A 23,854-nucleotide genomic window follows, 5' to 3' on the forward strand; every position below is an offset into this window, starting at 1 on the left:
GATAGATAGATAGATAGATAGATAGATAGATAGATAGATAGATAGATATAGATAGATAGATGATAGATAGATGGACAGATAGATATGTAATGGAATATTATTCACCCTTACAAAAGAAGGATATCCTGCCATTTGTGACAAAATGAACGAACCTGACAGAGAAAGAAAACTACTGCATGGTATCACTTATATGTGGAATCTAAAAACAACAACAATAACAACAACAAAACCAAACTTACAGAAATAGTAGAAAAGTTGCCAGGGGTGGGAGGTGGGGGAAATAGGGAGAGGTTGGTAAAAAGGTACAAATTTCAGTTTTAAGGTGAGTAAGGTCTGAGAATATAATGTATACATGATGGCTGGTTGATAACATTGTATTGCATACTTGAAATTTGCTAAGAGAGAACTTACACTTTCTCATCAAAAGACAAAGGAAGGAGTAACTATGTAGGGTGATGGATGTGTTAATTAACTCAATGAAGGGAATCTTTCACAATGTATGCATATATCAAGTCATCACATTGTGCACTTCAAATATCTTACAATTTTGTCAATTATACCTCAATAAAGATTTTTAAAAAACAATTAAATAAATAAACCTAGCTATCAACTGCCATGGAAGGAAAAAGGGAAGAGTGACTTGGAGATAATAGATTAATCAAATTTGGGGTAATATTAAGGTCAGTCTTAAAGGATGAGTAGAAGTTTGAAAGGCAGGAGGGAAGAATTTATCAGTATAAAAAAAAATGAGCAAAATTACAGAGGCATGAACATGTACTAAGTGCTTGGCTTGGAGAATGCCAGGCAAGTTCGTGATTGGAACTGAGAGTGGGCAGGGAAAAAAGCATGAATGATCATACAGACCAGCCGTCTTCATAGCCTAGGGCTGCAGACGAAAAATTTTCAAGAGCTAATCTGGCACGGGTAATCTTTTTAGTAACCAATTTCTAGATACTTAACTCCTAAATATAGTCCTTTCTAAAACTATGTGAGAATGTCTCTGTTTTCTAAGTCATGCCTTATTTTCTTTCTTATCTTCCCTTTTCCAGTAGACTTTCTTCCACTTTACAAAAGAGAGGTCCTTCTCTTACACAACTTGAATTTTACTATGCCTAATTGCCCAGGGGTAAAAGACACTGGTCACTGAACAGACAATTTATATGTGTGTGTGTGTGTGTGTGTAATTTAAAATTCTGTATTCTTATCAATGCTGGGAATTTGGGCTAAGGTAGGATTATTTAATTTTTGTTTAATGACTTTATTTATCCATCTCAGAAGATCAGAAAAGAATGCATTGCTCCAGTGAGCAATGAATGTCTTTCATGAGCAAAGCTAAGAGTCCATATAAGAAATGCTGAGGGTTGTGATGGTTTATTTTATCCAAATGAAAAGGTAGCAGCAAGCCTGATCTATTTATTTATGTATGCACCCATCTTCCCATGTATCACTTATCTCTCCATGTAACTATCTCAGAATTCAGAAGGGAAATGATTGTCATGAAAATATGAATTTATACATTTCTTTGAATTGAAAAATAAAGACAGACTTTGGGTTATATGCCAGGCATTTTCCACAAATTGAATAATCTAAGTCTATAAATCCAAAGTTTTGACAAAAAATATTTAAAATACCTATTGACAAGAAATATATTTAAAATACCTAAGATTAGGGGCACCTGGGTGGCTCAGTCTGTTAAGCATCTGACTCTTGATTTCGGCTCAGGTCATGATCTCAGGGTTGTGAGATCAAGCCCCCCTGTAGGGCTCCACACTCAATGGGGAGTCTGCTGGAGATTCTCTCTCTCCCTCTCCCTTACCCTCTGCCCCACCACCTCTCTCTCTTTCTAACATAAATAAATAAATCTTTCTAAAACATGCCTAATATTAAAGCACTTTATCAAAACTTATTGTAATGGCAAAGGTTTACTAAAATTAGTAATATTAAAATTTTCCCAAACCTTTGTTCTGTAGAACAAGGTGCCTCTATGTGAAAGAATAAAGGAAGTAGTAATTGTCATTGAATAAGTTTCGGTAAAATCTTTCTATACTTCCCAGAAGCTGAAAAGCAAACTGTATGACAAATACACAGACAGCAGCTAAGTATGTCACCTAGAAAGAGAGAAAACCTGCCATGAGAAGTGTGGTCAGCAGGTATCCTCCAGCCCCCACATACAGGGATCCACTGTGATGTTCACGGGGAGGTCATGCTTTCTGCAGGCTGCTCACAGCCAATGACTGAGCCTGGTAAGGGGACTAGAGCCAGGCCATTTCTGCCAATGCAGGACTCTTTTATAGTCATCCTTGCTCTGGGGCTCCCTCCTGGCCCCAGGACTTTCTCAGGGCTGTGCTATATCCTGAGGCCCTTCCAACTGAGACCCAGTTTCCTTTCCTTCCACCTCCCCTTTCTCAGGTTCAGATCTGCAGTGCAGGCTGAAGCCTTTCCTTTCTCTGCTCCTCTCCCCCTTTATCTCTTACAAGTATATCGTACCTGAATCTTTGACATTTTTCATTTTGTCTTAGAGTCTGCCTCATTATTGGATACTCTCTAATACTAGGGTATGAAATTGTATCTGACTCTTCACTTTCAAAAAAAAATTGAGAAAGATCTAATCAAATGGTCCGGTGCTAATAAAGAAAAACAAATTTTGATAATAAACCGAGGAGTGGGCTAAATGGAATAAGAGTAATCTCATTCCCTTGGGGGCACGTGGGTGGCTTAGTCTGTTAAGCGTCTGCCTTCGGTTCAGGTCATGATCCCGGGATCCTGGGATTGAGCCCCAGGTTAGGCTCCTTGTTCGGCGGGGAGTCTGCTTCCCCTCTCCCTCTGTGCTCTCTCTTGCCCTCTCTATCTCAAGCAAAATAAATAAAATGTTAAAAATAAAAAAGAGTAATCTCATTCCCCTTGTTTAAGATTGGTTCAGGAATTCAGGCTTAGGCAAAATGTTGTACAACAAAACGTCACTGGGATTGGTTCAAGATGGGAATAAATTCCAATTTGGAGAAATGAGACACAAGGAAAAGTTTATTGGTTATTATGGAAAAGAGTTTTCCTATTCTTTTTTAAAGATTGATGTATTTATTTGAGAGAGAGGGAGAGAGAGCAAGTGGGGGGATAGGCAGAGGGAGAGAGAATCTCAAGCAGACTCCCAGCTGAGTGGGAGCCCGACACGGGGCTGGATCCTAGGACCCTGAGATCATGACCTGAGCCAAAATCAAGAGTCAGACACTTCACTGACTGAGCCACCCAGGCACCCCGAGTTTTCCTATTCTTAAAAATAGAACATTTAGGAGACAGTTTCTAGCTTCCTCTGGATATTGTGTAGGTGAATGTGAACCAAAAGCCTTCATTTTCATGCTGTGAGGAAAGCAGGCAGAGGACAGGCCAACTAGACAAGGGACAAGAGTCTACAGAGAGACAGAGGTAGGGAGGCCTGATTAAGCTGATCCTAAACCACTTTCTCCTTCTGGACCTCCTAGTTAAGTGAGGATACATTCCTCCTTGCTTAAAACTAGTAAAGTCAATTTCCTACTTCTGATAGCCATATAGATCCTATTTCTGATATCCAAATAGATCCTACTTCTTTGTGTTAGCTTTCCATTCCTCTGCTTACATAGGAACCTGTCCAGTGTCCAACATGGGCCAGTTCTCTTCCGCATAGAGAGGATCCTGTCCTTCATACCTCGGCTGATCTCCTGGAATTGGCATGCAGTTATTCCTCTGATGAAGCCTCCAGCTTCTAATACTTCCTCTGTGGAATGGGACCAATTTGGATGTGGATACCAGCCTGAATCAAGTCCGAATTGCTGGATTTTCTGTGACTGAGTTCATTTCTCCAGCTACATCTCTCTCCAGCCTCTATAACTTCCGCATCAGCCAATCCTGAGACTGATGCATGCATCAATTGAGATTTATTCATTATTTATGTATGGTGCCTGTCTCCTCATTAGACTTTTAGCTTACTGAGGGCAGGTTAGGTTTATTTTTTTTACCATATTGCTTATGACAACAGATGAAGGTGTCTGGCACCTATTAGCAGTGGAATATTTATGGAATTAGTGAATTACTGCATAAATGGATGCATATATATGATATTTGAACGCAAAGTGTTTCAAAAGATTTTAGAATCTCAGATTGTTCAAAAAAAACACTTAAAAGCAAAAATAATTTAATTTTAACATCAGTAATCATAATACTTCAAGTAGGAAGAGAAAATCTTTTATGCATAATTATCAAATGCCTCATTTAACCAGCTCTGATTAGCTATTTAAATTGCATGTTCTGGGATGATTTCTCTTAAAATGAGAAAGCATTGTTCTTCTGATCTTATCAAAAGATGTCATGTTTTAGAAAAAAAAATACAAACAAGCTCTTCAATCTCCATGACTTTACAATAAGAGAAATATAAACAGGAACTGTGGAAGTTCAATTTTTCCCTCTCCCACATATGCATTTATAGCCTTAAAGGATTACACATGCAAACGTGGCAGCAAGCACACACAAACAGTTGTCCATTTTAAAGGATCTCATTGTTCAGTAACCTTATGAACATCAACATAAATACACTTTCAAACCTGGAGGAATAGTAATACATGAGGAAAGGGAGGAAGATAAGCAGTAGTACCCATGCAGTTGGCTTCCAGCTCCAATGATTTTTAATTCATATGTCTTTCCACCAATTACTCCATAATTCACACACCACACAAGCATACACACACACACCCATGTACATAAATATGAACTTAAATATGTATGTATATCTATTTATATTCACACCTATGCATCACATTCTGAATCTTTCCTACTGTAATATACCTTAGCAGCGATGACCATTAGCTTGCCTTATCTCAGGATATCCTAAATTCATGGATGAACTGTAAGTTTTAAGTATTTGGGGGTAACCAGGGGGAGCTGATGTAAAATTTAATACTTTTTTTTTAAGAAAGTAGTCAAAGTCAGCTGTGTATAATTTATTCTTGTACTTCCCAGCCATGTAGATCTTGGCAGATTAATTCCCCCTTTCCACAGATGGGAAATTGGGGCCTAGAATACTTAACTAGCAAGCTCAGAATTTTAAATGCTAAATGCCTTTTTTTCTTTTTTACAGTATGCTCAGAATTTAATTCTACCTCTAACAATCTAAGAGTTTATCTAAAGCCATTATTAGACACACAAGAACATTATTTCTACATTTATAAGCTAGATGTCAGAATTGGGTTGCCAGAAAGAATGTTTCCAGATAACTTTTATTTCTCTCTGAATTTAGGTTGCTCATGGATTACACTGCTATAACCCTACATCTGGTTAAAAAAACAGAAAGCTAGAAATTGGGAATGTTGCCTTGATTAGTATAGTACTTGTGGGTTTGTCAGTGCCTAATAGTTGCATGTTTCTATTTTAGATTATGTAGTAGTGAAATTGATTTTCCCATTTAGGAAGAAGCCTATGCTGTAAGATGGATCTCTCTGGAAAATAATTATATCCTCCTACGCCCCTTTTATTTTTTATGCTTAACCTGTGCCCTGAGTATATACTGACCTTTCTTTACATACATTATTTTATGCAATGCGATATTAATTAGGTATTATTATTAGTTTTTCTTTTTTTTTAAGATTTTATTTATTTATTAGAGAGCAAGCGAGAGAGAAACAGCATGAGAGAGGAGAGGGTCAGAGGGAGAAGCAGGCTCCCCGCTGAGCCGGGAGCCCGATGTGGGACTCGATCCCAGGACCCTGGGATCATGACCTGAGCCGAAGGAAGTCGCTTAACCAACTGAGCCACCCAGGTGCCCTATTATTAGTTTTTCTATAGAACAGGTAAAGGAAATTAACTTTCCTAAGATCACAGAACTGTAAGTAATAGAGCCAGACCAAAGTATGACTTTAAGCCTCAGAGGATTTTATATACATCATGTAATACATTCTCACAGTGTGCACCTTTCCAGGAATGATATAACCTTGGCAATTAAAAATGTAGTCTTTGGACTGGAAGCATCAATATCCCCTCTGAGCTTGTTAGAAATACAGAACCCCAGACCCCATTTGGACCCACTGAATCAGAATCTGTTTGTTGACAAGATCCCCAGGTGATTCTAACGTACATTAAATTTTGAGAAGCAGTGGTATAGGACACAAGGCCATTGAGAGGAGACCTGGGTTATCCTTGTTTCATTATTTCCTAACTTGATCGTAATGGATAAATTAATTTTTCTAAGATCCAGTCTGCCCCTGAACAATAGAGATCATAGTACCTCTGGATCTGAATTGGTAGGAATGAGAAAATGCAAGGAAATCATAACCAAGCTTGCCTGACAAATAAAAAGGACTTAATAACTGGTAACTATTATTAATAAGCTCTTAAAATTGCACTTAATTTATGCTTCTGATAGGTTTGGAATACCTGAAAAGATCATACCTCTTCTTTTAATATAATTAATCATATAGTGGGACAATATATTGGAATACCAATCAAAATGTCTCCTTCTATTGTACTATTTAGCATCTTCTCAACTTCATTTAGACTGTAGAGGCACTAACGGCCACAAGAATGAGATGATACAGTCGGCCAGCAAAGAAAACTCTGAATGCACAAGCGTAGGCCCTGAGGGGCTTAAGGCAGAAACAATAGACTTAAAGGAATAGATTCAGATTGATCAAGTAGGATGGAGCAGAGCATAGATTCTGGGCTTTTGGATTTCACCGACTAGTGAAAGTTTTAAAAAAATAAGCGAAGACAAAGTGATGGTGTATCAGTCAGGGTTCTCCAGAGAAACAGAACCAATACATGTGTACGTGTGTATGGAGAGAAAGAGAGAGAGACACACACAGAGAGAGAGTGTATTATAAGGAACTGGCTCATACATTATGGAAGCTGATAAGTCCCAATCTGCAGTTGGCAAGCTGGAGACCCAGGAAGACTCAATGTTTCAGTTTGAATACAAAGGCATGAAAAAATACAATATCCCAGTTTGAAGACAGCCAGGCAGCAGGAGTTCTTCTCTTAGTTTTGCTATTCTATCTAGGCAGTCAACTGATTGGATGAGGACCAACTTACTTTAAGGAGGGCAATCTGCTTAACTCAGTCTATGGATTTAGGCATTAATCTCATCAAAAACACTTTCGTGGAAACACCTAGAATAATATCTGACCAACTATCTGGGCACCCTGTGGTCCAGTTCCGTTGACAAAGAAATAAAGGATTACAGCTAAACTTTTATTTTACCAAGTTAAGGGCATTGCATTTCCAATACCTCATAAAAGAAGAGGCACATTTATGACTTTAACAAAGACCCTGTTTCTAAACAATTCATAAACTAAATTAGTTTGACTGTAGAAAACTACAATGCATTGCCCTTAATTGTCTGATTTTAATGTGACCCAAAGAAAACTCTGCCAGGATGAAATGAGTCAGAAAATTGTGGTTTGGAGACTATGGGGAGAGAGCCTGCAAGGGAGTAAAATATTAAGGGGGGAATGCTGCTAAAATCCAGGAATGATGTGACAAAGACCTGATTTTCTGTTAATGAGAGTATGGAAGGAGTGATGAAATTGTTAACCTTAAAAATAAAACTGCCAGTATTTTACCAGGAAAAAAAAAAGATTTATTCAGGAATAGCAGAGAATTACACTCTGGAACAAACAAGCTACTGCAAAACCATAGAGCAGTCTGGAGAACAAAGGAGAGGAACACTCTTTTATAGAGGAAAAGGGGGAAGTTGGGAAGGCTATTATAAACAAAAAGCCTTTTGAAGTAAACTGGGAGTTCAAAGGATAGTGGCTTTTCATTGGCTGAGTTATGGCAGTCTCTCATTGGCTGGGCTGTTGCCTGGTTGAGCAGAGAAACCTTTCTTCCTCCTGCTGGAACAGTAACATCGTAACTAAAGCACTATCTACTTGCAAGGTATGTCTCTTCCTGTTGGGTCTGCAGTTGATGACAAGTTGTAGGGCATGAAAGCTACCCCTTCTGGTCCCCAGACTTCATCTTAAATGAGGTTTCCTTTTATTAATTTTTACAAAGTACAGAGGGCAAGCAACTCAGAGTCATTATACTCCTTTGAGCTTTTCTTTTCTCATATGACAAAGGTTGATTGAGATATTATTAAGATCTGGTTATCAAATGTCTTAATTGTAGATGTCTAAATGAAGTACATCTGCCAGATGACAGAAATAAAACAATATGTCAAAAGCTTAAGCTTCAGGGACCTGATGAATGATGGTGTTACAGACAGAAAATTGTGAAGTCATACTATACCTACCAGGTGCCTCTAGTCATTCTGCAGTTGTAAGAAATCCACGATTTGTTCCTTTTACTTTCAGAAGAGAAAGAAAATAGGGCTTAATCTTATCTTTAAAAAAAAAAAAAGCAAAATAAAATAAAACAGCAAATTAGGTCCTTTGCAAAATATCTGTAGAGAAGGAAATAAATGGGCACAGAACTATTGCTTTAGCTATGAAAACGTTTTTTAAATACTGTATATTTGTGCAAGTTCCATTTGAGACATAATGAAAAAATTAGTTGCTTTTCAAATGGACAATCAACAATTCTCTGTCACAGGTTGCAGAATAAAGCAGTACACTGCTAAAGGGGGTAAAAATATAACATGGTGGAGGAGTCCAGGAGCAGATTGATTAATTACAAGATCAGTTATAGACATCATCCCTTACATTTAAATTAAAGGTGCCTAGCTGCCATTTTTTAGGTGCTGGTTTAAAGACCTGGTTATCTCCATACAGATTAATTTCATTATTCTTACATTTCAAATCCTTATGAAACAGTGAGAATACTGAACTGATCTTCAGTGAAACTGGGTGTAGCAGTCCCTCAATACTCCATTCATGTAAGATGATCATGTATTTGAACATATTTGTAAAAGAATCACAGCTTTGTCATTCAATATCTTCTTTACATCAATGTACTTTGATGGAATCTCAATGCCTTATTTCAGCAGAGAATATATTTTATACACTGGTCTCAATCAAACCTAATCTAAAGGTTTTATTTTCAATACAGATTAATGCACTAATGACTCTAATTTCACAGTCTTGTGCTATTTCTTAGCCAATAAAATTATGATTGACTTCCTATGTAATTATATGTGCTGGACTAATGGTTTATTTACACTTGTAATCTCTAATTCATGTTCTTTGAAGAGCTATTTTTACTTTAGTCTTTTCTCATTGAAAATTTTAGGCATAAGAACAGAATATTGTTAAATATATGAATGTATAGAACTTGAAAAATTCTAAATGAATAAAATCGTATCCTCATTTTAAAATGAGAGTGTGGACGTAAGGTATTATTTTATCTTCCCTGATATTCTGCTTACTTCTGCATAAAGTAGCTCTTTTCTTTTGGCAAGTGAACATCTAACATGTGGTCTGAGTTAAAGGTGCCATCTTCCTTTGGTCATAACCTCCCTGGCTGATGTAGTTTGTATAAAAGTGAGAACCTGACCTAGGCTGTGTTGATTGCAGTATTTTGGTTTCTAGCCACAAAGATTGGCCTGGGGCAGTGTTGAGGGGGACAGGGAGGCACTGGCTGTATCCGAAGCCAGGTCTTCCCTAGGAATTTTCAACTGATTTAAAACTGGAAGGGAAGAGCTCTTTCCTTCCTCGTAGATAGTTGGGAACTTGTGATCCAGGGGCTACTGGTAGACATTAATCTAGCCCAGGATTTCTCAACCTCAGCAGTCTTGACATTTTGGGTCAGATAACTTCTTGTTGCAGGATGCTTAGTAGCACCCGACTTCTACCAACTAGATGCCAGTAGTACCCTTCTCCCCTAGTGTGGCATCCAAAAATATCTCTAGATATTACATGATAGTATATATTATACCATACTATATTATTAGATTCTGCTAAATATTCCCCAGTTGAGAACCACAGAATGAGCCTCATGTAAAGGTAGCAATAGGGGTAAAGGAAGTCAACCCTTTTTTTTTTTTTAAGATTTTATTTATTTATTCATGAGAGACAGAGAGAGAGAGAGGCAGAGGCAGAGGGAGAAGCAGGGTCCCCACGGAGCGGGGAGCCTGATGCGGGACTCGATCCCAGTACCCTGGGATCATGACCTGAGCTGAAGGCAGACGCCCAACCGACTGAGCCATCCAGGCGTCCGGGAAGTCAACCCTTTCAAGAGAAGTAGGAAATAAAGACAGAAAGAGAAATAAACCTGTTCAGGACCAGTTATACCCAAATATACCCTTTTCATTTTTGGTTATATAACTGCATCAATTCCCTGTGATCTAAAGTAGTTTGGTTTGTTCTTTTGTCAAAAAGATAAAAATTCTGAAACAATAACAGAAAAATACAAATGGAGAAACAGAGCCAAAGCACAATAAAAGAGAAATCAATCCATAATAGGACTTGATCAAGTAGATTAAACTGTGAGTTTTAAAAAATATATAATAACTTATAAACCTGTTTAAAGCAAAGAGAAGATAAAGAAATTGATTATGAAATAGATGGTCAATAGTATAAATGTACTTATCTTCACTTCAGAGCCTCTTATCTTCAAGGTAGTCATGGCATGAGGAAAAAAAGAAAAGAAACGAACCCAGATTTTTATTTGTATCTTCCTGGGATTATACACATGTTTAGTGACGATTTCCTACTTAAAGTATGTATCTCTGTGTGTGTTTGTAGTTCTCTAAAAATGGAGCATATATGTTTCCTATCCAATCAAAAAGAGAAGGAAAAGTACAAACTGTGGACCAGGCAAGTAATATCTCCAGATCGGATCTTATCCTGAGCTCACTGATTCCAAAGCTCCCATGAGTCATCCTCTATGATGATGACTTTCATCCAAGTACAACCGCATTTCCTGTAAACACAAGAAATAAGTTTCTTTCTCCCTAGGATTTCGGGTCAAAATGACGGATTCAGCATTGATGTTTCTGCTTTGAAGAGCCAGTTGAGGTAAAAAGACTTTTAATTTCCCCCTAGGTCACTGGAATGAAAGGGGTAGGGGGAGTGGAATCCTAGCAATATCACAAGATGGACTTAAACTATTTTCAAAATATACTAAGTCTATTACCAATTCTATATAACAGCTACTGGCACATCCACTTAAAATCCTTCTTTTGTCTTTTTTGAAAGGCTATATGACTCAGAAAATTAATTGAAAGCAGGAAATCTGTGTTTTGGGAAGCAGTTATTGAAAGAAGGCATGTGTTGAATGAAAAGTATATGTAAACTTCAGGGGGAATCCTTCTTTTAAGTAAAATCCAAATGAGTTATTTTGTTGTTGTTAAGAGGCTTTTTTATAATGAGGTATCCAGTAGTCGTATTTCCATATTAATAGCAACAACCATCACAGCACACATCACAACAACCAATTCAAAAGCTATACCAGGTGTCCCACCTCTGGGATGACAACATAAGGAGTTCCATGGACTTGATCCCCAGTGTGAAAATTGTAAAACAGCCTCTTCAGCAAATAGTGTTGGGACAACTGGATAACCTCATATAAAAGAATGAAATTGGGCCTTTCCTTCACATCATATGCAAAAAGTAACTCAAAATGGATCAAAGACATAAATCTAAAAGTTAAAACTCTTAGAAGAAAACATAGGGGTGAATCTGCACAAGCTCAGATTTGAGAATGGATTCTTAAAAATGACACCAAAGCATAAGCAACAACAACAAAAAACCCAGAAACAATGAATTTCATCGAAATTAAAAACTTCTTTGCTTCAAAGTGCATTATCAAGAAGTAAAAAGAAGTATCTGCAAACCATAATCTGATAAGGGACTTTTATCTAGAATATATAAATAACTCTTAAACTCAATAATAAAAAGACAACCTCACTTTAAAAATTGGCAAAAGATCTGAATAGATATATCTGCAAAGAATATATATAAATAGCCATAAATCACATGAAAAGATGCAACAGGAAATACAAATCAAAGGTATAATCAGATATCATTACACCCAATTGGGTGGCTATAATACAACAAAAACAAACAAAACCAGAAAATAACAAGCATTCATGAGGATGTGGAGAAATCAGAACCCTCATACATGCTAGTTGAAATGTAAAATGGTGTAGCCACTTTGGAAAACAATCTGGCAACTCCTTATATGGTTAAATACAGTTGTGCTATGACCCAGCAATTCCACTCCTATGTAAAGGCCCAAGAAAAATGAAAATATACGTACTCACAAAAATGTATACACCAATTTTATAGCATCATTATTCATAATAGTCAAAATTGAAAATAACCTAAATGTCTATCAAAGAATAAACAAATATAACGGATAAACAAAATGTGGTATATCCATACAATAGAATATTTTTGGCCATTTTATTTATTTATTTATTTTAAGACTTTATTTATTTGACAGGGAGAAACACAGCGAGGGAGGGAACACAAGCAGGGGGAGTGGGAGAGGGAGAAGCAGGCTTCCCGCCGAGCAGGGAGCCCGATGTGGGGCTCGATCCCAGGACCCTGGGATCATGACCCGAGCCGAAGGCAGACGCTTAACGACTGAGCCACCCAGGCACCCCAATTTTTGGCCATTTTAAAAAAAGAATAAAGTACTGACAAATGCTGCAATACTTGTTGAAGACATATTAAGTGAAATAAGCCAGTCATTAAAAATCACATATTATAGGATTCCAGTGATATGAAATAATGAGAATAGGCAAATTTATAGGGACAGAAAACAGATTGGTGGTTCCTTAGGCCTCGGGATATGGGGGGGGTGGTTAGAAAGTGATAGCCAAATGGTATAGGGTTTCTTTTTGAGGTGATGAAAAACTAGAAGCAAAGTAAATAACTATAAACAAGAAAATGTCTGCATAAATTACTACATACTCACACCATGGTATATTGTAAACCCATTTAAGAAATTTATTAGAGCTATTTTTGACTTTGAACATTTCCACAAGATATTGTTGAGTGACGAAATGAGAGACAAAATAGCATGTATAATAGGACTTCATTTTTATAAAACAAATTTTAAAACTGTGTTTGGGAGCATGTGTATGTGTGTGTGTGTGTGTGTGTGTGTATGTAAGTCTATACCGAATACTTTGGGTATGGGAAAATATAAGGAAGGATACATACTACTTAACAAGAGTTAGCTGTGTGGGTATGCATGGTATGTATGTGGGATGGCAGTCATGTGGGCAGAAAGGAAGGGAGCGGGCGAGGAAAGACATGCAAAACTAAAGAGGAAGAAGAAAGGTACTGAATCTAAATATAAAGCATTTTTATGTGATTCCCATTTAAATAATTAATGATCTTATTGGTACCATTTCTCTGGTAGGTATTCTTCCTTTCCCCAGTCTTACTGAGATATAACTGACATCTAACATTTCTAAGTTTAAGGTGTATAACAATGATTTGATATATGTATTTACTACAGAATGATTACAATAAGATTAGTTAACATCACATAAGCACAGTTACAACTTTTTTTCCTTTGTGATGAGAACTTTTAAGATCTATTCCTTTAGTAACTTACAAGTATACAGTACAGTGTTGTTAACATAGTCATCATGTTGTATACACTACATCCCCAGGGCTTAAGTTATAACTAGAAGTTTGTACTTTTCGACCACCCCACCTAATTCCCTCACCCCCTACTGTCTGGTAGGTGTTCTAAGTTTACTATATCATTTTAACAACCTGTGAGTTAGAGATTATTATCTCCATTATCTCTAGATAGGGAAACACAGTTTGGAGTAGTAAAATTGCTTGCAAAACAATATGGTTGGGGCCATCCTAATAAACAGGAAGGATTCTCACCCAAAATTTGTGTTAGATGTCAAGGGTAGTGATGTCATAAACACACTGAGAAGCTACGAAAAGGTTTATTACTCACATAATGAGCTTTTCTGGGGAGAGTTGGGCAGGCCTCTCAGGCTGTTCTGAAAATGATTTGAGAGAGCTGGAGAAGGAGAATGGTTTGGGGTTTTTATGGTGGGTCAGGGGGTGGGTTCCTACATGCAGAGAGGGGGTCATATGGTTTGAACTTCATGTCAATGCCAAAGGAGGGAGCACTCGGGCTTTCTTAGCAACTTGACCAGATGTGGCAGGAGGGGAAGATGGAAAGTGTACTTAAAAGCTACCAGCGGTCTAACATCAAAAAATGGAGTCAGATTCTTTATCACAGATGGTTCAAAAATTATACATACCAATATTTATGAAAAACATTTAGCTTTATATCTGCATTTGTGTATCTAAAACAAATGTCTAGGTTGTTTTTTGTGACACTTATTTAAGGCTAATGCCCAAATGATACTTAATGTCCTTTATGTAACGTAACATGCATGACCAAATACCTCAAACTTTAAAGTCTTGAGAAATATCTGTTTCAAAAAATTAGCAAATATTAAATAACCAACATATACAGTTTCTAAATATAGCCATAAGATAAATATGAAATCATGCTGGGGGCACCTGGGTGGCTCAGTCGTTAAATGTCTGCCTTCGCCTCAGGTCATGATCCCAGGGTCCTGGTATTGAGCCCTGCCTCGGGCTCCCTACTCCGCGGGAAGCCTGCTTCTCCCTCTCCCACTCCCCCTGCTTGTGTTCCCTCTCTCGCTGTGTCTCTCTCTGTCAAATAAATAAATAAAATCTTAAAAAAAAAAAAAATGAAATCACTCTGTATGGTCAGTATTACTTAATTACTAGGTTTCATAGGATTACTAACTAATAACTCAAAGAATAATGTAAATCTATCTTGGTAATTTTTTTCAATTGTGAAAAACAATTTACTCTTACCAAACCAACTTGTGAACAGTTGTCATTAATATTTAATAATACTAAATTAATTTTTATATATTTACTTCAAGTTCCTAATGTCAAAGTGAATAGTATTTTAGAGAAAATTGTGATGAAATAAAGGTGAATACATAGTATGCTTGGTAACATGCTGAATTCTTATCAGAATCTGCTTCAGAGGCTTGAGTTACTAGTAGAAAAACCACACCACACCACAGCCAGGCATTTCATATTAAACTTTTTATTAAAACTGAATCTTCGTAATATATTTAAAATGACATGTTCCACAAACAAATATTTGGGCAAAAAATTTCTATATGTACTTATTGGCACACAAATTTAAAATAAAAACTAAGCTAATACATACATATATATATTTGTATGTATAACATATATATATGTATGTATTATAAATTCATATCAATTATCTGGAATACCTGAGTTTCAAGCTGTTGGTTTTCCAGATAGTGTGAAACATTTTTCATCCACTTCATAAAGGACACAGCCCATCCAGAAAGAATAACTTTGGTTAATAGATGCTGTCTCCCAAAGATCACACAGAAGTCCTCAATGGGATTCAGGTTTATCTTCAGAGGTTTCTTCCATGTGGAGGTCAGTCTGTGATGCAAGGAAGGATTCCCATGTAGCAAGGCACTGAATAATGGAAATACACCACGAGATCAACAGTAGTTAACTTTCAGCAGTGAAAGGATTAATAAATCCTTATGTATTTGTTCCTAGGGCAATCTGCCCTGCTCCTCTCTCCTACCAGCAAGCCAAAATCCTTGTTGTTTTCTACATATTTTAATTCCTAATCATGGATACTCTTGCTAAATAAGAGGAAAACATAAAAGGTTAAAAAAATGAGCATGGATTAGTTTGCTAAAATAACCCAGTATTACCCCACTGTCAGGAAAGGAAACCACTAAATTATGGAGGAAAAGATGGACCATTTGCATCCAAGGAGGCAGGCGTTAAGCATCTAGACAGAGGAGTGGGGATATAAGCATGCATCCATCAGATTTGAATCCCACTACAAATTTGAGTTTGGGCAAGCTGATGAATCTTTATTATAGTTTCTCCAGCTATAAATGAGATTAATGACAGTACTTACCACTAGGGCAACTGTAAAAATCAAAGTTCCCTAATCTGTATATATCTCTATGCAGAATGCTTAACACAAATTAAGTGCTCAAAAATTAGCAATTATTATATTATGATGGTCTCGTGGGACTAGATGGTGAAACTTAGTCATTGATGTGCCACAGGAAATGAAAAAGGATCAGAGGAGACTGAAGGTGGTGGGGACAAGACAACAGGAATGTGGCCACCTTTGTGATGTTGCTTAGGACTGACCTGCCTACTAGCCTAGTCTCAGTTATCTGTATGAAGTTTATCCACAGCATAATTTTAATAGTTTACACATATTTAGGATTCTTCTAAAACATACTTACTCTAACATATATTTAGCATGAGCTAAAATTAATTAGGAAAGAAATCATTTTTTTCCCAAATGTGGATAGACTGCTATATACAAATACATATATATGTAGTTTTTTATATAATACACTCTGAAGTTGGACTGATTAACATTGGTTAACTTGCCTAAACTACTTTCACATCACTTCTTTATCCTCTAATCCTCTTATAGCTTTAATATGTCCACATCTGACAAGTACTAGTGACAGACCAGCAATTTCCCAAACACAATACAAACTCAAAATTTAAACCTCCCAAATTATAAATGTGCTGTGTTCCAAAAAGTATGTATGGACTTATGTAGGTGTGTGTGTGTGTGTGTGTGTGTGTGTCAATATTTTTTCAAACTGAAGATTTAGAATATGGGAAGCATTTTGCCAAATAAGGTTTTTATAATGGTTATATGCAGTGATTTGATTCTGAGATAGTTTCAATAGCCTAGGAAATGAATAATAAGGCTAGAAAATTATATATTTGCATGAGAACCGTAGAAAATACTGTTGAAAACTTAATTATCAAATTTTTAAAAACGGAGTAAATTACTGGGTAAAATGTTGAGTATTTATTTTGTGATATATGTATTTTGAAAGTCAGGCTTGGTAAATACAGGTCTCATAAGAATAATTAAGCCTATCAAGACTTTAAGGGATATTTTTGATTTAAAAACTTTAGAGAGTACTGGAAGCCAAGTATAAGCCACAAAGCATAATTTTAGTCACTGTGATGAATTAGTTCTGTGATTTATCTTTACTCTTTAGTAAGTTACTAACTCTCTGATTTTCTACTTTGGGTGTAAAATAATAATACCTATCTCAGTGGGATGAAGAAATAACAAAATAAGATAGGGGTAAGGAAGGAGAGGGCAGGGACAAGAGAGAAGGCCAAGTAGCTATGACAGGGACCACCAGGCAAGAGTGGCCTCCTCTGACATGGTTCAGGAGAAAAAGCAGATGTCTTTACATCTAAATGCTTATACCCATGAAAGGGCATTAAGATAAATACCTCACATTTGATCTATGTTTCAACTTTTAGACCTTATGTCTTTTATAACTGTCCAAACTATACATAATTTGGGATGTGGGGGTTGACATAAAACATCCATTCACTCAAAAAATATTTTTGAGTTCTTATTATGTCAGGCACTATGACAGGGTCTGGGGCACAATCCTTGACCTCGTGGAACTTATGATTTAGCAAAGAAACATAAGTAAGCAAATATAATCAACTTCAGGGTCTATGAAGTTACAGGGTATGATGAAAATAAATAGTAGTGGGATCTAAATCAGACTAGAATGAGTTAAAAAACGTTTCCTAGTAGGAGTAAGCCCATAAATTTCTGTGCATGTCTGTGGAAGGGCAATGTGAGGAATAATGTATGGTACAGTGGTTAAGAACTTGGGCTTAGGACTTCTGTTGCTGGCCAAAATGGTGGGTAGATAGATAGATAAGAAAAAATGTATGAAATGACAGTTTTCAAGACCCTGAACATCAGGCAACAAAGAACAGTGATCCCTGAGAGACATGATAAAAACAATCTGAGCTCTACGATTACCCTACTGTTATGGGCAGAATTGTGTCCCCAAAACTTATTTGTTGAAACACATTCTGAGATACTTCAAAATTCATTTGTTGAAAACAGAGGATCACATGGGAAGACAGGAAAAAATAAAACAAGACGAAACCAGAGAGGAAGACAAACCACAAGAGACCTTTAATCATAGGAAACAAACTGAGGGTTGCTGGAGGGGAGGGGGGTGGGGGGGATGGGGTAACTGGGTGATAGACATTAAGGAGGGCATATAATGAGCACTGGGTATTATGTAAGACTGATGAATCACTGACCTCTACCTCTGAAATCAATAATACATTATGTGTTAATAACAGAATTTAAATTAAAAAAATAATAATATAATAAATACAATAAAAAAATCATTTATTGAAGTACCACAGAATGTGAAAGTATTTGGATATAAGGCCTTTAAAGAGGTGATTCAGTTGAAATGAGGCTGTTAAGATGGGCCCTAATCCAATCTGACTAGTGTCTTCTAAGAGGAAATTGGTTATACAAGAAGACTACAGGAATGACAGCAGAGAGAAAAGACAATGTGAGGACACAGGGAGAAGGCTGTCATCTGCAAAGCCAAGAAGAAAGGCCTCAGAAGAAACCGAGAAACCAAGCTTGCCAACATCTTGATCTTGGACATCTAAACTCCAGAACTGTAAGAAAATAATTTTTTGTTGTTTAAGCCACTTAGTTTGTGGTGTTTTGTTATGGCAGTCCTAGCAAACCAATACACCAATTTACTGCCTTAAGAGAATTTCGAGGCCACGGTGAAAGAAGGTGAACTTAGATGTAGCCAGGCAGACTTCCTGAGTTGAAGAGATGGAGCTAAGAGTCTATAGAAAAGTAATGCAGGAGGGTTCGGAGAGCAGAGTACCAGAGAAGAAAGAGTGCAGACAGAGCACTCTGGAGATCTGTGGTGGGTCTCCCTTGGGTATTCAGTGGAGTCCTGATCAGTACATGCATGTAGAAAACTACCTGAGGCCTGGAAAAAAAAGCCACCAGTGAGAATTAGAGTGAACAGTGTCCATGTTCTCCCAGGGACTAGAATAGTACAGGATCCCACCAAAGAGATTGGAAAATCCCATAATTCATGAGATATTGGGTAGGATACAAAGAAGCGTCTTGCCTCAATACTCTCTTGCCCTCTACTAAAAGCTGCTCAAGTACCATCTATCAAATCTTAAAAGTAAGACCCTAAAGGATCAAATTGTGTCCAAGCAACTGAATTAAGTGCAATAGGGATACAAAAATATTCAACATGCAACAAAATTCATAGTATCTGGCATCTAATTAAGTATAACAGGATAAAAAGAAGCAAGAAAACATAATCCATAACGAGGAGAAAAATCAATCAATTGAAATTTATATACAATGCAATATTACTCAGCCATAAAAAAGAGTGAAATCTTGCCATTTGTAACGATGTGGATACAGCTAGAGAGTATAATGCTAAGTGAAATAAGTCAGTCAGAGAAAGACAAATACCATATGATTTCACTCATATGTGGAATTTAAAGAACAAAACAAATGAGCAATGGGGGGAGAAAAGAGAGAGGCAAACCAAAAAAACAGACTCTTAACTATAGAGAACAAACTGAGGGTTACTGGAGCAGGGAGGTGGGCAGGGGATGGGTTAAATGGCTGATGGGGATTAAGGAGGGCACCTGTAATGAGCACTGGGTGTTGTATGTAAGGGATGAATTCTACACCAGAAACCAATATTACACTGTGTTAACTAACTGGAATTTAAATAAAAATTTGGAAGAAAAAAAAAAACTGATCCAGAATTGACAAAGATGTTAGATTTTAGCAAACAAGGACATTAAACCAGTTATTATAAAAGTGTCCTAGATGTTCAAAGAGTTAAGTAGAGGCACGGAACAAATGAAGAATAGACACAAATTAGCCTTCCCGAGATGAAAATCACTATGTGTGAGATGAAAAAATATAATGAATGGAATTAGTAACATATAAGACCAATGCAGAAGAAAAAAATTAGCGAACACGAAGGCGTAGGAATGGAAAATATCTAAAAGAAGACACACAAAGATAAAAGATCAATGAGGGGCTTCTGGGTGGCTCAGTCAGTTAAGCAGCTGTCTTTGGCTCAGGTCATGATCCCAGGGTCCTGGGATGGAGTCCCACATCGGGCTTTCTGCTCAGCGGGGAGTCTGCTTCTCCCTCTGTCCCTCAACCCACTCTCATGCTCTCTCTCACTTTCTCAAATAAATAAATAAATAAATAAATAAATAAATAAATAAATAAATAAAATCTTTAAAAAAGAAAAAAGATCAATGAGAAAGAAAGGAAAAGAGCATCAGTGATCCAGAGGACACAGCTTGCAGTAGTATAATATATATGTAATTAGCATCGCTAAAAAGGTGGGGTGCACAAAAACTTTTGGAAAATATAAAGGCCACAATTTTTCCAAATTTGATAAATTATAAACCCACAAATCCAAGAAACTCAACAAACTCTAAACATAAGAAACATGAGGAAGAATGCATCAAGCCACTTTATAACCAAATTGCTCAAAATCAGTGATAAAGACAATCTTTAGAGACAGAGAAAAATGATACTGTTACCTACAAAAGAAGAAAAAATAGGGATGAGTATTTCTCATCCAAGATGATGTAAATGAGAAGACAGCAGAATAATATTTTTAAGGTACTGAGAGAAAAAAATACTAAAAAAGATATAGGATTCTATGCCTAGCAAAAATAATCCTTCAAAAACAAAGATGGAATAAGTCTGAGTCCAGTCAAAAATGAGATTTTCTAAGAGTGACAAATAAATAAGATCGGGCATCAAAAAAAAAAAGATGGAATAAAGATATTTTCTGACATACAAAAGCTATAGAATTGTCACCAACAGACCACACTACAGGAAATGTTTTTTAAAAAAGAAATATTTCATCAAGCAAAAAAAAAAATGAGACCAGATAGAAATATGAATCCATTCAAAGGAATGAAGAACACAGAATATGACAATGATATGGAAACATATATATTTTTCTTATTCTTTAAATTTATTTAAAATACAATTGACTACTTAATTATTAATAATAATAGTAACAAGACCTTGTGAGGCTTATAATACATGTACAAATAAAATATATGACAAAAAGGGCATAAAGGCCAGGAGAAAGAAAATGTAGGTTCTTAAATGATAGGTGAAGTGGTATAATATTACTTGAAGGTAGACGATGATAAGATTAAGCTACAAAAAATAAACCTGAAAATAACCACTAAAAAGTAAAAGGTATATCAAATACACCAACAAAAGATCTAAAATGAAGCGATACAAAATTGTCTATTATCCAAAAGAGGGCATAAAGAAGAAAATGGGAGCAAAGAACAAATAAAAAACAAATAGCAAAATAATAGACTCAAACCTAGCCATATCAATAATCAATTTCAATGTTAATAAGTAAATACTCCAATAAGACACAGATTGTCCTATTAAATAAAAACAAGACCCACCTATATTCCACTTCTAAGAAATACACACAAACACATTTAAATTAAAAGGGCGAAAAAATATATATACTATGTAACACATGTCAAAAGAAAGCTAGAGTGGCTATATTAGATAAAATATTTTAGAACAAAGATTATTATCAGAGTTAAAGGTTATTTCATAATGATAAAGGCATCACTTTTTCTAGGCATAATTTAAAATATTTATATATATATAATGGGAGAGTTTTAAAATACATGAAACAAAAACTGATAGAAATGTAAGGAGAAAGACAAACCCACAATTACAATTGATTTTGATACACTTTTCTCACAAGAATTGACAGAATATGTGGACAGAAAATCAGCAGTGATACAGAAAACTAGAACACCATTATCAGTCAAGTTGACCTAACCAGTATCTATAGAAAGGAAAATACATGTTTATTCTTGTGCATATGCAACATTTACCAAAACAGACCATATTCTAGGCTACAAAAGAAGTCTCAGTAAATTTAGAGTCAAGTCACATGAAGTTTGTTCCCTGAACATAATGGAATTAAATTAGAAATCAGTAATAGAGAGATATCTGAAAAATACCCAAATATTTGAAATCTAAACAGGAAACTTACATATATAATAACCCCTCTGTCAAAGAAGAAATCAGAAGGAAATTTAGATAGAAAGTATTTTGAACTGAATAAAAATAAAAACACAGCATATAAAAAATTCTGGGATGTGACTAAAGCAGTACATAGAAATTTATAACACTAAATGTCTATTAGCAAAGAAGAAAGTTTGCAATGAGCACTGGGTGATGAATGGAAGTGTTGAATCACTATATATGGTACACCTGAAACTAATATTATAGTAGGTTAACCAACTGGAATTAAAATAGAAACTAAAAAAAATAAAATAAAAGAAGAAAGGTCTTAATAAATGATTTGAGTTTCCACACTAAAAACAAACAAACAAACAAATAAATAAATACATAGGGGCGCCTGGGTGGCTCAGACAGGTCAGCGTCTGCCTTCAGCTCAGGTTATGATCCCAGGGTCCTGGAATCAAGCCCCACATCGGGCTCCCTGCTCCTCGGATACCCTGCTTCTCCCTCTCCCTCTGCTGCTCCCCCTGCTTGTGCTCTCTCTCTTTGTCAAATAAAGAAATAAAATCTTTAAAAACATAAACAAACAAACAAGTAAAACAAATTAAACCCAAACAAGGGAGAACTAGAAAGCAAGCAAGCAAGCAAGCAAGCAAGCTGAAAAGATCAGGGTGCGAATCAATGAAAAAGAGAAAAAATATAGAAAAATCGATGAAACCAAATGTTGGCTCTTAGAGAAGATTAATAAAAGTGATAATCATTAACCAGACCTAAAAGAAGAGATATGACACAAATTTCCAGCTGTTAGGACTGAGAAAGGTGACATCACTCCAGATTCTACTGAAGGAAATAAAGTAATATTATGAAAAACTTTATACCTATACACTGACAACTTAAAATGAAATGGACCAATTCCCTCAAAGACACAAACTACACAAATTCACTCCAGAAGAAACAGAATAACTCAATGAATTTGAATTTGTCGTTAAATATCTTCCCACAAAGAAAACTCTAGGCCCAATGGCCATCACTGGTGAATTTTATCAAACATTTAGGGAAGGAATCATTAATTCTATACAAACTCTACCAGAAAATTGAAGTCACGGGAATGCTTTCCAATTTACAAAAACCAAAGACAGTGTAAGAGAATAAAATTACAAACCAGTATCTCTCATAAACATAGATACAAAAATTCTAAACAAAATTTTGGCAAATCCAACAATCTATAGAATGACCAAAAGGGGTTGATGCCAGGACTGTAGGATTGGATTAACATTCAAATATTGATCAATGTAATTAGCTATATTAAATGTAATATCATCTCAATAGACATAGAAAAGGCATTTGTCAAATTATAATGTCCATTTCTGATTTTAAAAAACTGTCAGCAAATTAGGAATTGAGGAGAATTTCCACAACCTGAGGAAGAACACCTACAAAAAAACCTAAAGTTAACACCAGAGGCAGACATGCATTAAATATTAGCTGTCATTAGTATTTTATTTCTTTTCAATGCCAAGGAAAAACAGAAAGTAAAACTCAGCCTTATATATACTCAAAAATCTCCTTCACCAAATTTTGAGTATAAACAAAGCAGGAAATAGAAAAGTACCAAAAGGGCGCCTGGGTGGCTCAGTTGGTTAAGCAACTGCCTTCGGCTCAGGTCATGATCCTGGAGTCCCAGGATCGAGTCCCGCATCGGGCTCCCTGCTCGGCAGAGAGTCCGCTTCTCCCTCTGGCCCTCCCCCCTCTCATGTGCTCTCTCTCATTCTCTCTCTCAAATAAGTGAATAGAATCTTTAAAAAAAAAAAAAAAGAAAAGAAAAGTACCAAAATACGGGCGCTTGGGTGGCTCAGTTGGTTAGGCGACTGCCTTCGGCTCAGGTCATGATCCTGGAGTCCCTGGATCGAGTCCCGCATCGGGCTCCCTGCTCGGCAGGGAGCCTGCTTCTCCCTCTGACCCTCCTCCCTCTCATGTGCTCTCTGTCTCAAATAAATAAAATCTTTAAAAAAAGAAAGAA

At 36.3% G+C, this 23,854-nt stretch overlaps 1 protein-coding gene across 5 annotated transcripts in view; it reads right to left on the reverse strand.

Annotated features, from left to right (window-relative positions):
- Window positions 1-23,854, reverse strand: part of SNX7 (sorting nexin 7) — a 166,530-nt gene that overhangs the window by 52,399 nt on the left and 90,277 nt on the right. Inside the window, exons 9-10 of one of the 5 annotated variants that reach the window (XR_004681569.1) lie at window positions 8,252-8,305; window positions 7,587-8,146 (exon numbers count right to left, since the gene is read on the reverse strand). The exons of 2 other annotated variants lie outside the window; for them this stretch is intronic. Coding sequence is in view for 2 of the 3 variants with exons in the window: in XM_035017959.1 (XP_034873850.1) it covers window positions 15,297-15,383 (87 nt within the window). In the remaining variant the exon portion in view is untranslated. Of the gene's footprint in view, window positions 1-7,586; window positions 8,306-14,954; window positions 15,384-23,854 lie in introns of those variants that run through there. 2 more of the 5 variants (XM_035017960.1, XM_035017959.1) reach the window with 2 other exon arrangements.

This window comes from Mirounga leonina, unplaced genomic scaffold (assembly GCF_011800145.1).
Source record: "Mirounga leonina isolate KUSES-001 unplaced genomic scaffold, KU_Mleo_1.0 Mir_173, whole genome shotgun sequence".
Lineage (NCBI taxonomy): Eukaryota > Metazoa > Chordata > Mammalia > Carnivora > Phocidae > Mirounga > Mirounga leonina.